This window comes from Urtica dioica, chromosome 1, assembly GCF_054948205.1.
Source record: "Urtica dioica subsp. dioica isolate 48M chromosome 1, U.dioica_male_clone48M_v1_H2, whole genome shotgun sequence".
In the NCBI taxonomy this organism is placed as follows: Eukaryota; Viridiplantae; Streptophyta; class Magnoliopsida; order Rosales; family Urticaceae; genus Urtica; species Urtica dioica.
In genome coordinates this window covers 7,284,263-7,296,752 of record NC_142756.1, presented here as the reverse complement: position 1 = coordinate 7,296,752, position 12,490 = coordinate 7,284,263, and the positions used below count along the sequence as shown (strand labels likewise).

Below are 12,490 nucleotides of genomic sequence, written 5' to 3'. Positions count from 1 at the left end.
ACGTACGAGAAACCCACCTACTTTCGTGAGGCAGATTTGATGAAAGGGTCTGTGGGCCAAAATCAACCAGGCCCAAAAGTAAAAGAGAAAGTTGATGCTTTTGATAAACTCACCAAAAATCAACTGGGCTCGTGTGGAGCCCAATCTCTGTCGAAGGGCTTAGGGCGGGGAACTCCTCCCGAACCCGAAGTTCCTCTGAACCGGTCGGGTGCTTTTGGCCATGGGCGAGCGTTGCCGAAGATCATCCCCAAACCACCAGGACATGGTGGCGTGCACCAGGGGGAGATTGACGCAGGGGGCTCCGGTGGGGCTGATACGCTGACCAAGAAGAAGGATGCTCCGTTTATCTTCTCGGCGACCTCTGAACAGGGCGGAAACGTGGTGGAGAAGCTGGGCCAATGCATGGGAGGCCTGTGGAGATTGGTCAGGCGGCGACGTCGACGGACGAGGAGATGAACGGAGGGACCGAGAGCTCGTTGGTGATGAAGAACCTCCCCAATCTGAAGGGTAAGGTGAGAAAAAATGACCGGCCTTCACCCACTGAAAATCACGCCTGCAAAGCCATTGTTTGCTCTCCGACGGCGCCGCGGGCCTCTTGGAAGAAAAGGGCGAGGACCTCAAACCTGGCCCCAACTGACGGTAATGAAGAAGCTAAGATGAGCCCGGACCCGTCAAGACCTGCTGAATTAGGCGGCTCCACCAACGTGGCTAGATGCTCAGTGATAAAAGCTTCCAGGCCTACACAGACTGTTCCCAGGGCTCTTGTTTTTACCGAGAGGCTGCCTCAAGAGCTCGACCACACTGCCTCTTATACCCCTCCTGCCTTGGTTGTTTCTGATGACTCGGATTCGACCGAGACCCTTCTGTTGTTGAAAGCGGCGTCCCGCGGTGACGAGGGCGACCGGAAGCAATGATTGCCTTACTTTGGAACGTCCGGGGATTGGGTAATCCCCGGACGAAAGGAACTCTTCAGTCGCACTCTCGTAAGCTAAAGCCCGATTTAATCTTCCTATCGGAAACTAAGCTTAAGAGTAGTTCGGCTGAAAGAGTTCGCATTATGTTGGGGTTTGAAAATTGTTTTGCGGTGGACCGGGTGGGTCGTAGTGGAGGACTTGTGCTCTTGTGGAAGGACACGATCCAATTCACTCTCGGGTCGTATTCGCGCTTTCACATTGAAGGATAGGTCTGTGATGAGGATAACAAAAGTTGGAGATTTCTTGGGCTTTACGGGGATCCGGTGGCAGCCAATCGGTAGCACTCGTGGGATCTAATTCGTCGTGTCATGGCATCCCATCATGGGACGTGGCTTGTCGGAGGAGACCTCAACGAGGTTCTTGAGGATGGAGAACTTAGCGATGGAAGGACTCGGGACCCGCACCTCCTCGATTCCTTCCGTCATATGCTCGAGGATTGTGAACTTGAGGACCTCGGATATGAAGGGGCGGACTTCACTTGGCGGCGTAGCTCGTCCTCAGATAGCATGGAGGAAAGGATCGATAGATGCCTCGCAAACTCGGAGTGGAAAACTTTAGTCCCCTTGGCTAAGGTATTTCACCTCGAGTATTGGAACTCGGATCACCGCCCCCTTCTACTCACTTCTTTTGGAGATAAGAACCGCGCCAAGGTGAAAAAGCCTCGAAGATTCTTTTTTGAGGACGCATGGTGTGACGACGAAGAATGCGATGCGATCATCCGGAGGGAGTGGGTGGCCGATGGTGAGAGAGACGGGCCGAATGGTTTGCTTGAGGCTTTGAAAAGATGTGGTAGAAGCCTCTCGCGGTGGAACGTGGGAAAGTTGGCGGACCTCAAAAACAAAATTGAGAGGCAAAAGGTGGTTGTTAATCGTGTCGGGGATCGCCGTTTCGGACCCGACAGAGGGGACCTAGGCCGGGAGCAATGTATCCTTGATGGTCTAATCGAGAAAGATGAAAGGTATTGGAGACAACGAAGTAGAATGGCGTGGATGAAGGCCGGGGACAAAAACTCTAAGCTTTTTCACCGGAAGGCAACTACAAGGAAGAAACGAAATACCATTCGGGGACTCTACGACTCGCTCGGGATTTGGAGGGAAGGGGACCGGGAGGTGGGAGATGTCATCTCTTCGTACTTCGAGGACATCTTTACCTCGTCGAGACCCGATACAAGAAGCATCGAGGAGGCCCTTGAAGGCTTGGAGGAAAGAGTGACCCCGGAAATGAATGGACATCTTCTTAGCCCCTTCGACAAAGATGATGTGAAGGCTGTCCTCTTTTCGATGGATCCTCTCAAGGCCCCCGGAAAAGATGGCTTCCCGGCTCTCTTCTTTCAAAAGCATTGGGAGGTGGTAGGCGAGCGCTTGACTACGGTGTGTTTAGGAATCCTCAATGACGGTGCCTCGGTTGCGGCCTTCAACGACACTATCATCACCTTGATTCCGAAAATTGACAAACCCACTAAGGTGAATGATTTTCGACCCATAAGTCTTTGTAATATTGTTTATAAAGTTGTTTCAAAGTGTCTTGTCTCTCGTTTGAAGGGGTACATGGATAAGGTCATATCGGAAAATCAAGGCGCCTTTGTGGGAGGACGACAAATCCTCGACAACGTCATGGTGTGCTTTGAGGGGATCCATACAATGAAGAGAGGTCGATTCGGGAACGGGAATTTTGCCGCCTTGAAACTTGACATGGCCAAAGCATATGACCGAGTGGAATGAGCTTTTATCGAAGCGGTTATGTGTCGGTAAGGCTTCGACCGGGCTTGGGTGGATAAGATTATGAGATGCGTGACTTCGGTGAGCTTCTCCTTCAACGTTAACGGCTCGGTTCGGGGGTCGCTCAAACCGGAGAGAGGTCTTCGCCAAGGGGATCCCCTATCTCCTTTCCTTTTCCTTTTTTGTTCGGAAGGTCTTTCTCGACTTCTTTTGGAAAAGAAAAGGAGGGGCCTCATCACCGGTGTGAAGTTTGGACGATATGATCTTCGCGTCTCCCATCTGCTCTTCGCCGACGACAGTCTTATTTTCCTACGGGCTTGCGAGGACGAAAGCAACGAAGTGGTCTGATGCCTCTTCACTTATTCTAAGGCGTCGGGTCAAGTCATAAACTTCTCTAAGTCCGATGTGAGTTTCGGCCGGGAGGTCTCGGAGGAGTCAAAGGCCTTAGGGGCTGCTAGCTTGGGAGTCTCGATCACCCCTTGCCATAAACGCTATCTTGGGCTACCGACCTTCACCGGGAGGAAAACTTGTGAGTTGTTCTCCTTCATTCAAGACCGGGTTTGGGAGAAAGTTAAATCATGGCGGGGGATTTGGTTTTCGCAGTCCGGCCGTGAAATGCTCATTAAGGCGGTCCTTCAAGCTATCTCCGGCTACGTGGCGAGTTGCTTCCGTTTGCCGAAGACTCTCATTGACAACATCCACAAGGTCATTGCTAAATTTTGGTGGGGTAGTTACGGGGAGGAAAGAAAGATCCATTGGTGCAAATGGAGTGACTTGACGAGGCATAAGGTGGACGGCGGCTTGGGTTTCCGAGACTTGGAGCGATTTAACCAAGCTCTTGTGGCTAAGAACGTGTGGCGCCTTCTCCGAAATCCGGGCAGCCTAGTGGAGCGGGTCTTCAAAGCTAGCTATTATCCCGAGGGTGATCTTCTTAATGCTACGAGCAACTCTTTGAGTTCTTCTTTGTGGATGGCCTTGATGTGGGGTCGGGAAATCATTGACAAAGGGTCGAGGTGGAAGATTAGTGATGGGGAGAGAGTCTTTGTCTTGGGCGACCGATGGATTCCTCGACCACACACCTTTTCTCTCATTATCCCTCCTCTTATCCCCGAGGACATGAGGGTGGCGGAACTTAAGCATAACTCCGGAGAGTGGAATGAAGCCTTGGTCCGAGATATGTTCGATAGAGTTGACGCGGAGGAGATCCTTGCCATTCCGTCGAGTGAAGAAGGGATGGTTGACACTCTTTGTTGGCACTACTCCAACAATGGAGAGTATTCGGTAAAGAGTGGGTATAGATTGGCTATGATCCCGCACGTTGGGGCCTCCTCCTCTAACCCCGGTATCACCATGGCGTGGTGGAAGTATCTTTGGAAGCTCTCGATCCCTCCAAAGGTGAAACTATTTACGTGGAGAGTGTGCAAGGGGTGGATCCCGGCGAAGACGATCCTTTACCGCCGAAAAATTACTAGTGACTCTCGCTGCCCTTTGTGTTTCGGGGGGCCGGAATCTATTGTCCACGCTATTTCGGGATGCCGGTGGGCTCGAAAGGTGTGGAACCTTACTTGCTTTGGAGATATGGTCAAGGATTTCCGGGGGGACAATGCCACTTCCTTCTTCATCACCGCCATGGAAAAGTTTGAGGTTAGTTCTTTGGATTTTTTCTTGGTTTTGGTGTGGGAGATTTGGAATCACAGGAACAATATTACGGCCGGACATGACAAGTGGAAGCCGGAGGAGCTCGTGGAGTGGGCCGGGAGCTTCCTTGAGGAATATCGCCGGGCCAATGCTTGTTCCTCTTCGGCGGTAGCGAGCAGCCCGTCTCCGGCCGCTTCATGGCAGCCCCCTCCTCCCGGGATGGTGGACGTGTGTGTGGATGCGGCTATTGACGCACGTGTGGGAAAGTTTGGTTCTTGCCTCGGAGATCTTGGTTAAAAATGCGGGTTTCTCGCCGCCGCTTGCGGAGGCCTATGCCATCTTAGGAGGACTCCGTTTGGCGAAGGACCTTGGATTGGATAGGATTGTGGTTCACTCCGATTGTCTCGAAGTGGTCAACGCCGTGCGGACTATGATCGTCCCACCTACGGAACTCGGCACACTCTTGGAAGACATCAAGGTTAGACGGTTAAACTTTTCATTTTGTGATTTCTCTTTCCTTTCCCGTTCTTGTAATGTTGCGGCACATAATATGGCCCGGTTTGCTCTTAGCTTTGACTCGAGCTCGCGGTGGTTGGGGGTTGTCCCGCCATGTGCGTTGCGAGAGGTTATTAACGATCAAATTTGTTGATGTAACCACGGTATTCCTCCGCCACAAGTGAGGGTTATCTAATGATATTTCCCGTGGTGCCGACCACGTTTTCGAAAAAAAAAATAGTATGATATATTTTGTTGTATTAATACGTTTCACTTTGTGGGAGAAAATTCAAAAATAAAAATAAAAAAGTAAATTATTTTTTTTGTTGCGTATGAATATACAAGTACAACACAACACCACAAATGAAGGAAATCTTAAGATTTTTTTTGGAAGAAATTATATTAAATAGCTGAATAACAATTATCAACTAAAATTATACTCAATTAAAATATTAAGGATATAGTTCAACAAAGTTCAACTCATGCATATATATATATATATATATATATATATATATATATATATATATATACACATATGTATATATATATGACACATACGTCTTATTTTCATTTGAGCTATTTTCCTTTTAATAACTTTCTCCTTTTACAATTTTTTTTTTAATTTCTTTTGTATATTTTTTTTCTCAATAATTTTTATTGTAGTGCATTTAATTAGTATATAATTATTTTGATTTACAAAAATAAAGCATTAGCCCATAAGAAAAATATATGTATTAATAGGAGATTTTTATTATATTTCCATGTTTTTAATTCCATTGATTTAAAAAACAAATGCTATTTAGTTCCAGCAGCTTCCATAAAAAAATAGAGAGATCATTTTAAAAAAAAAGTTAATGTTTTTTTTTAACAGTTACAAAGTTATTACTTGAATGTTTTTATGTGTTCTTATGATACACCCATATACGATGAAAAATGATATGGGACAACAAAATCACATTTTTTTTTAATAAAAATATATTGAAAATCATATAAAAGTCGGAAAACGATGTTTTTTTTTTCGTAGCAAATCGAAACGATTTGAATGTCACTTTTTTAGCTCAATATAATTTTACGTGTGATCAATTTAATTGATGGCTTATAAAATGAGAGAGATGAACTAAACGGAGGATAAAATTGAAGATGATTATGATAAAAATTATTAAATACTTGAGGTGGTGAGTATTTGTGTCCGAAAAAATAAGTATGTTAGTTTTCATATGATAGATATATTACTTCTTAATTTTAAAATGTTTTCTATTTATTTATTTTTTTGGGAAAGCCAAATCAAAGAGAAGCAAAAATCAAGAATCAGTGCAGCTTCTACTCCAAGGCAAGAGAAGCAAAAACGAACTCTGTGCTCTCAACTGGTTCGTCATCTCTTTCTGAAAAAAAAAAACCAAAAAACTGGTTCGTCATGGTCATTGATTCCGTATGATACCCAATCCCATTTGAGGGTGCAAAGCAAGCGATGATTCTTCCAGTAGTGAAGTTAGGCACGCTTGCCTTGAAAACCATTTGCAAACCCATCGCCAATCGCCTCAAGAAAGAGGCTGGCTTACACCCTAAGTTCAGAACCTTCATCATCAGAATCGCTCAGGTTCTTTCTTCTTCTTCAGCTCTGATTTTTTATTTTCTTTTTCTTTTTTCCATGGGTTTGAGTTTTCAGACTGTTGCGTTGTGTAACTTTAGGCATTGAACGATTTGATTGATTCAATTCTCAGGCAAACCACCGATTCCAAACGCAAGTGCAAAGACGGATATACAGTCACGCCACGGATGTCGCGATTCGCCCTCTGAACGAGGAGAGAGCTGTCCAGGCAGCCGCGGATCTTCTCGGCGAATTCTTTGTGTTCACGGTAACCTTTTCGATTGCGATTTCGACGATCGGCGCTACATTTCGATGCCATTGCTTTTCTGTGTTTGTTGTGCGTTTACGAGGCGGCATTGTGTTCTCAGGTTGCAGGAGCGGCGGTTATTTTCGAGGTCCAGAGAAGCTCGAGATCCGAAGCAAGAAAAGAGGAGCTCCGATTACAGGAATTGCAGGTTCTCAGATCATAGGAAATTAAATTGAAGACAAACTTGTGCTATTATCTTCTGAGAATCCATTTTGCTGTCTGGAATGAAGTTTTGCTCTGATTTTACATGTCATTAACCTGATCAACCTTGAGCCGAGTGCTCAAAATGCAGATATTTGATTTGTGCTTTGAACCTCTCTTTTGTTGTATCTATCATCATCAGGCAATGAAGCAAAGAGACGAAGATTTGGCGAGGGAGATCGAACTTATAAGGAAAAAAATCGAAGAGATCGAACAACTCGCAAGAGGACGAGGACTTTCGGGTTTAATCAATTTCAGACAAGCTCGTGCGCCTGAAGAAGGAGAAGCAAAATCAACTCAATAACTAATACTCTGGTGATGAACTTTTCTGTGGCTATATTTACTTATTTATATCTTGAATTTTTAAAATCTATTGCGCAGTTTGCTGCTGACAAAATCAGCTTGAGACTTCCTGTTGCCATCAGAACATAAAGAGAATGGTTATATTTTTCTCTTGTAAATATTCATTGAGAAGTTTGCTGAGTCCATATACAAAGCTAATTTTTACTTTTTTGAACCGTTTTTTGATCGGTTACCTACCAACTCCCGGTAACAAAAGTTGCATGAATTCCCTTAAACTTCTTCGATGGTGACTATAAGATAAGAGGGTTCTCTTTCTGGGAGGATCAGTCTGTCTTACTCTAAGCTTTCAAGATAAGCGAGTTCTTTAAGCTGTTTTAGGTGCAAAAAATATGAAATGACATTTTGTCTAACTCTTTGAGTTCAAAAAGTTGGACTTTTAGGTGTAAGGGTTGGATCGGGCCGAACCTTTTTCATCAGGTCCACGAGAGCCATGGACCTAGATCCAGCCTAGCTGCCCAGTAAGTGAGGTCGTGTTGGGGTTGCGTTGGGCTGAAAATCATGTCTCCGATCAAAGCCCCGACCAAATCAGCCTAGCTGCCCAATGTGATTTTACATCAACAAACTATTTTCTTGTAATAGGAAACCCGCGTTTTCTAAGTAAATTTTACAGTGTATTTTCTTGAGGCCTAATATCCGTGGGCCTAGTTTTGACCTTTCCGTAGGCCCGACCCGAGCCTTTCTGGAGTTGGGTCGGGCCAGACTTAGTGGCACGCAGGTGGCCCGACCATTTCGACACAAGAAGCATGTTCTAAGTTGAACACAAGCAACAATAAGAGAGCTAAAGGAGTGTAAGTTCGACTTCATTTGGTTTTCATGCAAGAAAGAGCTGCACCAGGCCCGGCCCTAGTAGTAGGCCACATAAGCAGTTGCTTAAGGCCCATCTCCTTTTGAAAAATATTAAGCCCAAAAAAGGCCCCTTTTGAAAAATAATAAGCCCACAAATAATATGCATTTCTCTAATTATGTTGATAAAACGTCCGCGTTTGAATTGTGGAGTCCTATATTTTACTATCTTTTTGCTCTTTCTCTCTTGTCAGTGACTCCTCTCTCACCCCTCTCACAAATACCAACATCCATCCAGTCAAATTCAAGTACATGGCCCAACTTCGTAACAAAAAGCAAGGATCGCCTTACCGTTACTGTTGCGGTACCGAGACTTCAATTTTGGGGAGAAACCGCTTACCGGAATAGAAATCGAGGGGAATTCAGACAAAAAAAAAAAAAAAAAACCGGTACCGGTAGGAAACCGCTTACCGTAGAGGAAACCGACAAAAATTGTAGGAAACCGATGGGTATTCAGACAAATATTTTACATTAATAAACACTTTTTCATATTTTGCAAAACTAAATTACTTAGGTTACAAACATAAACATGATCACAATCGTCAATTCATCGTCAAATTAAGTTTAATTCAACATAAACATGATCACAATCATCAATTCATCATCAAATTAAGTTTAATTCAACATAAACATGATCAACATCACAATCATCACTAAATTAATTTAAATTCAACATAATCATGACAATAATCATGAATTTACCATCAAATTAATCAATTCATCATCATATTCTAGGATTAAGGACACAATTTTTTTAAAAAAATTGAAAAAATCTCCAAATCTCTGAAACCCTAGATTCATACATCTTGGAAACTTCGGTTTTTTGACAAACGAAGGCAAAAGAAAACGGAATCCGCCGGGATGTGCTGTCCAGTTGACGGAATTCTCGAAAAACTGCCGGATTCCTACCAGGTTCACGACACGGCATCGGTTTCTTCATGTTCTGTCCCGGTGAGCTCCGGTTCGGCGGAATCCGATCGGAATCCCCGGAAAGCCAAACCTTGATAAAAAAAAGTACGTGACCCAATCTTAAAAAAAAAAAAAAAATGTATGTCATATTATTATCTTCCATGCAAAAAAAAAAAAAAAAAAGAAATGAATTGGTATTAATAAATTATTGACCAAAATGATGAAAAAATATATATAGACCAAAATAATAATAATAAGGAGCAAAATGTTATGGCCTCATTAAATTATAGACCTAATGATCAATAAAAGAATTAGTGATGACTAAAATGTTACAATGATAAAAGGTTATAGACTATTTACATTAAAAAAAATCTAATTATTTATTTTCGCTTAAGGCCGCAGTATGCCTTGGGCTGGCGCCCTGGCTACACATCATATAATTAATTAACAATTTCTTATCTCAAATTTTGTTGACTGTTATTCATAAATATGTTTAACGCTCATGGATGCGACTAGTCGCATCCAAAGTTTTAAGTTTTTGGATGCGACTAGTCGCATTTATTATCGCATCAAAAACAATTGCGGGATATTTTATGTGGCGGGATATTAGACCATGGGATGCAACAAGTCACATCCAATTCTTATCCCGCCATAACGCGAGAATGTTTTGGATGCGACTCGCATCCAATAGTCTTTCACGCGTTATGGCGGGCAGAGTATTGGATGCGACTTGTCGCATCCAACTGTGGTTTTGCCGGTGGAGGCTGAAATGAGAAGAATGGGCGAGGAAGAAAAAGTTAAATGCGTGAATTGACCTAATATTTGGATGCGACAAAGTCGCATCCAAAGGTCTAAATTTTAAGTTAAATGAAATAAATGGGGGAATTATATACCACTTTAAATTTTGACTTTCGGATGCGACTTTGTCGTATCTAAAAGTCGAATCAAAGCATTGGATGCGACTAGTCGCATCCATACTTACATACACTTACTTTAATGAGTGAGAATTTTTTGATTCTCGGTGACTCCATTAGATGCGACTAGTCGCATCCAAAAGTCTATTCGATGCAACTTTTGAATGCGACTAGTCGCATCCAATACTCGTCCGCGTCCAAAAGTCCTATTTGTAGTAGTGCGGGACCCGGGGTGGCAGCGGGACCGTGCCAGGCTGGCGGCGTGCTCGGTGGGGTTCGCGGGGACCAAGCACGGTTATGGGCCCACACAGGAAAGTTTTGTCATTGGGCCGTGTGGACGGCAATGCCATCAGGCTGGTCAGCGCCCCTAAGGTGTGGATTGACCATAATACCATCTACCAGTTCCAGGACGGGCTTTTGGACGTCACTCGGGGCTCCACTGACGTCACCGTATCAAATAACTAGTTCAGAAATCAGGACAAGGTGATGTTTCTCGGCCACGACGATGGCTATGTGCGTGACAAGAATATGAGATTCACCGTTATTTACAATCATTTTGGTCCTAACTGTAACCAGAGAATGCCTAGGTAATATATTGTTTTTAAGAGCTTTTATTTATCTCAACCTATTTCACAATTAAATAATTTTCTGAAAATTCATTATATATAGACTACTCTAAACTTCGGGAGGCTAAATGAACTTTTTTTATTATTATTATCTTAAAGAGGACTAATTTGTAAAATTTTCAGTGTAAAAATAAGAGAAAATAAATAAATTTGAGTAAAAAGCGTAATTTTTTTTAGGGAAGCTTTAAGTTATACTGGCCGTTAACTTCCTCTGTCCTTGTGTGTGTGTGTGTTTGTGTGGGTGTATTATCAAATAAAAAAATAATTATATAGTTATAACGAAATGACCATGTCTAATATTTTCTTTAATATGTTTTAACTAAAATGTTGAATTTTAATTTTAAAATTAATAATTTCGTCCGAAAGACTATTTTGAAAAGAAAAGAAAAAGTAAAAAGTATTGAGGTTTAGTGTTAATCATGTACATAAATACCTATATTGTATATTTGTGATTTGTCAAAGAAAACAAGCAAGAATTTAACTCCTAGATTATTATTTCCGACATGCTAAAACAATTGTTTCCGTCATAAACACCTTTACTATTATTTTTTTTTTGTTGTGATCATAATATAATTATATAGGATTCGGCATGGATATGAACATGTAGTGAACAACATATACAGTGGATGGGCTCAGTATGCCATCGGAGGAAGCATGACTCCCAGAGTCAAGAGCGAAGCCAATCTCTTCATTGCTCCTCAATCAGGCAATAAAGAGGTCACCATCATTTCCATTCCCTCCATATATTACTTGTCACGACCAAATTTCGAGATATGCACCTGTGATTCCGATTCCACGAAAAAAATTTCTGTCATATGTATCGAAATGTCAACATATTTTTTCCGCTTGAAAAATCGTTCTCGCCGAAAAAAAATCGGATAATTATTTACTAAAAAAAGAACAAATTAGTTGATCACTCTAGCAATCTAACCATTCAAAACTTAACATTCTTATAAAATAATCACGGCTTCTTAACAAATTTTATAGTTTCTAACTATGTAACAATAATATTTTTTAAGTCTTTCGTTTATCCTAAAAAATAGGTGACATCGAGGATGCACGGCGCCGGGAACAAGTTCTTATCAGTGAGAGATGTCTTCGAGAACGGCGCTTCGTTTTTTCAGACAGAAAAAAGAGGAGCGACACCAAACTAAATATGTAAACTAAATTTTATCTTTATTAATAATTGTTAGGTACAATTTTTTGTTCTTGTTCTTTTGTTGCTGACTTGCTGTAATATCGGCATAGAATATACATTGATGTGCTGTTATTTTAATTCAATAAGTAATAAAAACTAACAAGTATCCCATCATAAGTTTATGAAATTATTCAACTTGGTTATGCAAGGAAAATATGTGTTGCAACAACTAAAGTCATGTATCTATCACTAAAGAAATACCATATTCATATTAAGAAAATATACATATGATCAATTCACGTATCAAGTTATAAATCAAGTCATTGATGACTTGAATGTGTACAAAAAGTCTTGATATAACATCCATTAGTACGTTATAAAATTGATATTTAGTATGTTTAAATATTTAATGCGTTTTTTTAAGTTGTGACATTAATACGTTACAAAATTGTAATAATGGCTGTAATAACATTCATCAAGTAGTATAAATAGGGTCAAAACTAAATATATTGATTCATGCGGTTTTATCACTAATATGTCCTCTGTTTTATTTCCTCTCTTCTTTATGTCTCTCTAAAAAACAGAAAAAGAAAAACGCAGATGAAAGAGGGAGATAGCAACAAAGCAACGGAAATAAAATCCTCTTTCCAAAAATAAAAAAATAAACACACTTCCATAAAAAAAAAAAAAAAAATGATTACACACGTGTCTCTCTCAAAGCTCTCCCTCCTCATCGTAATATCAACCATCCTCCTCCTCCTCTCTCCCCGCCA

At 41.8% G+C, this 12,490-nt stretch overlaps 3 protein-coding genes across 3 annotated transcripts; all 3 read left to right on the top strand.

The window, feature by feature from the left end:
* The first annotated feature begins 1,282 nt into the window (after positions 1-1,282).
* Positions 1,283-4,627, top strand: LOC149406900 (uncharacterized). Its single transcript, XM_089617932.1, has 3 exons — positions 1,283-2,437; positions 2,516-2,590; positions 3,062-4,627. The coding sequence occupies exons 1-3, from the start codon at positions 1,283-1,285 to the stop codon at positions 4,625-4,627; spliced, it is 2,796 nt and encodes a 931-aa protein (XP_089474058.1).
* Positions 4,628-6,136: 1,509 nt separating this feature from the next.
* LOC149406899 (uncharacterized) lies at positions 6,137-7,410 on the top strand. Its single transcript, XM_089625622.1, has 4 exons — positions 6,137-6,425; positions 6,550-6,684; positions 6,785-6,871; positions 7,067-7,410. The coding sequence occupies exons 1-4, from the start codon at positions 6,297-6,299 to the stop codon at positions 7,226-7,228; spliced, it is 513 nt and encodes a 170-aa protein (XP_089481748.1). The 5' UTR covers positions 6,137-6,296; the 3' UTR covers positions 7,229-7,410.
* A 2,840-nt stretch (positions 7,411-10,250) lies between these two features.
* On the top strand, positions 10,251-11,733 carry LOC149406898 (putative pectate lyase 9). The gene is made up of 4 exons (XM_089617924.1): positions 10,251-10,403; positions 10,530-10,540; positions 11,161-11,296; positions 11,623-11,733. The coding sequence occupies exons 1-4, from the start codon at positions 10,251-10,253 to the stop codon at positions 11,731-11,733; spliced, it is 411 nt and encodes a 136-aa protein (XP_089474050.1).
* The last annotated feature ends 757 nt before the right edge of the window (positions 11,734-12,490 follow it).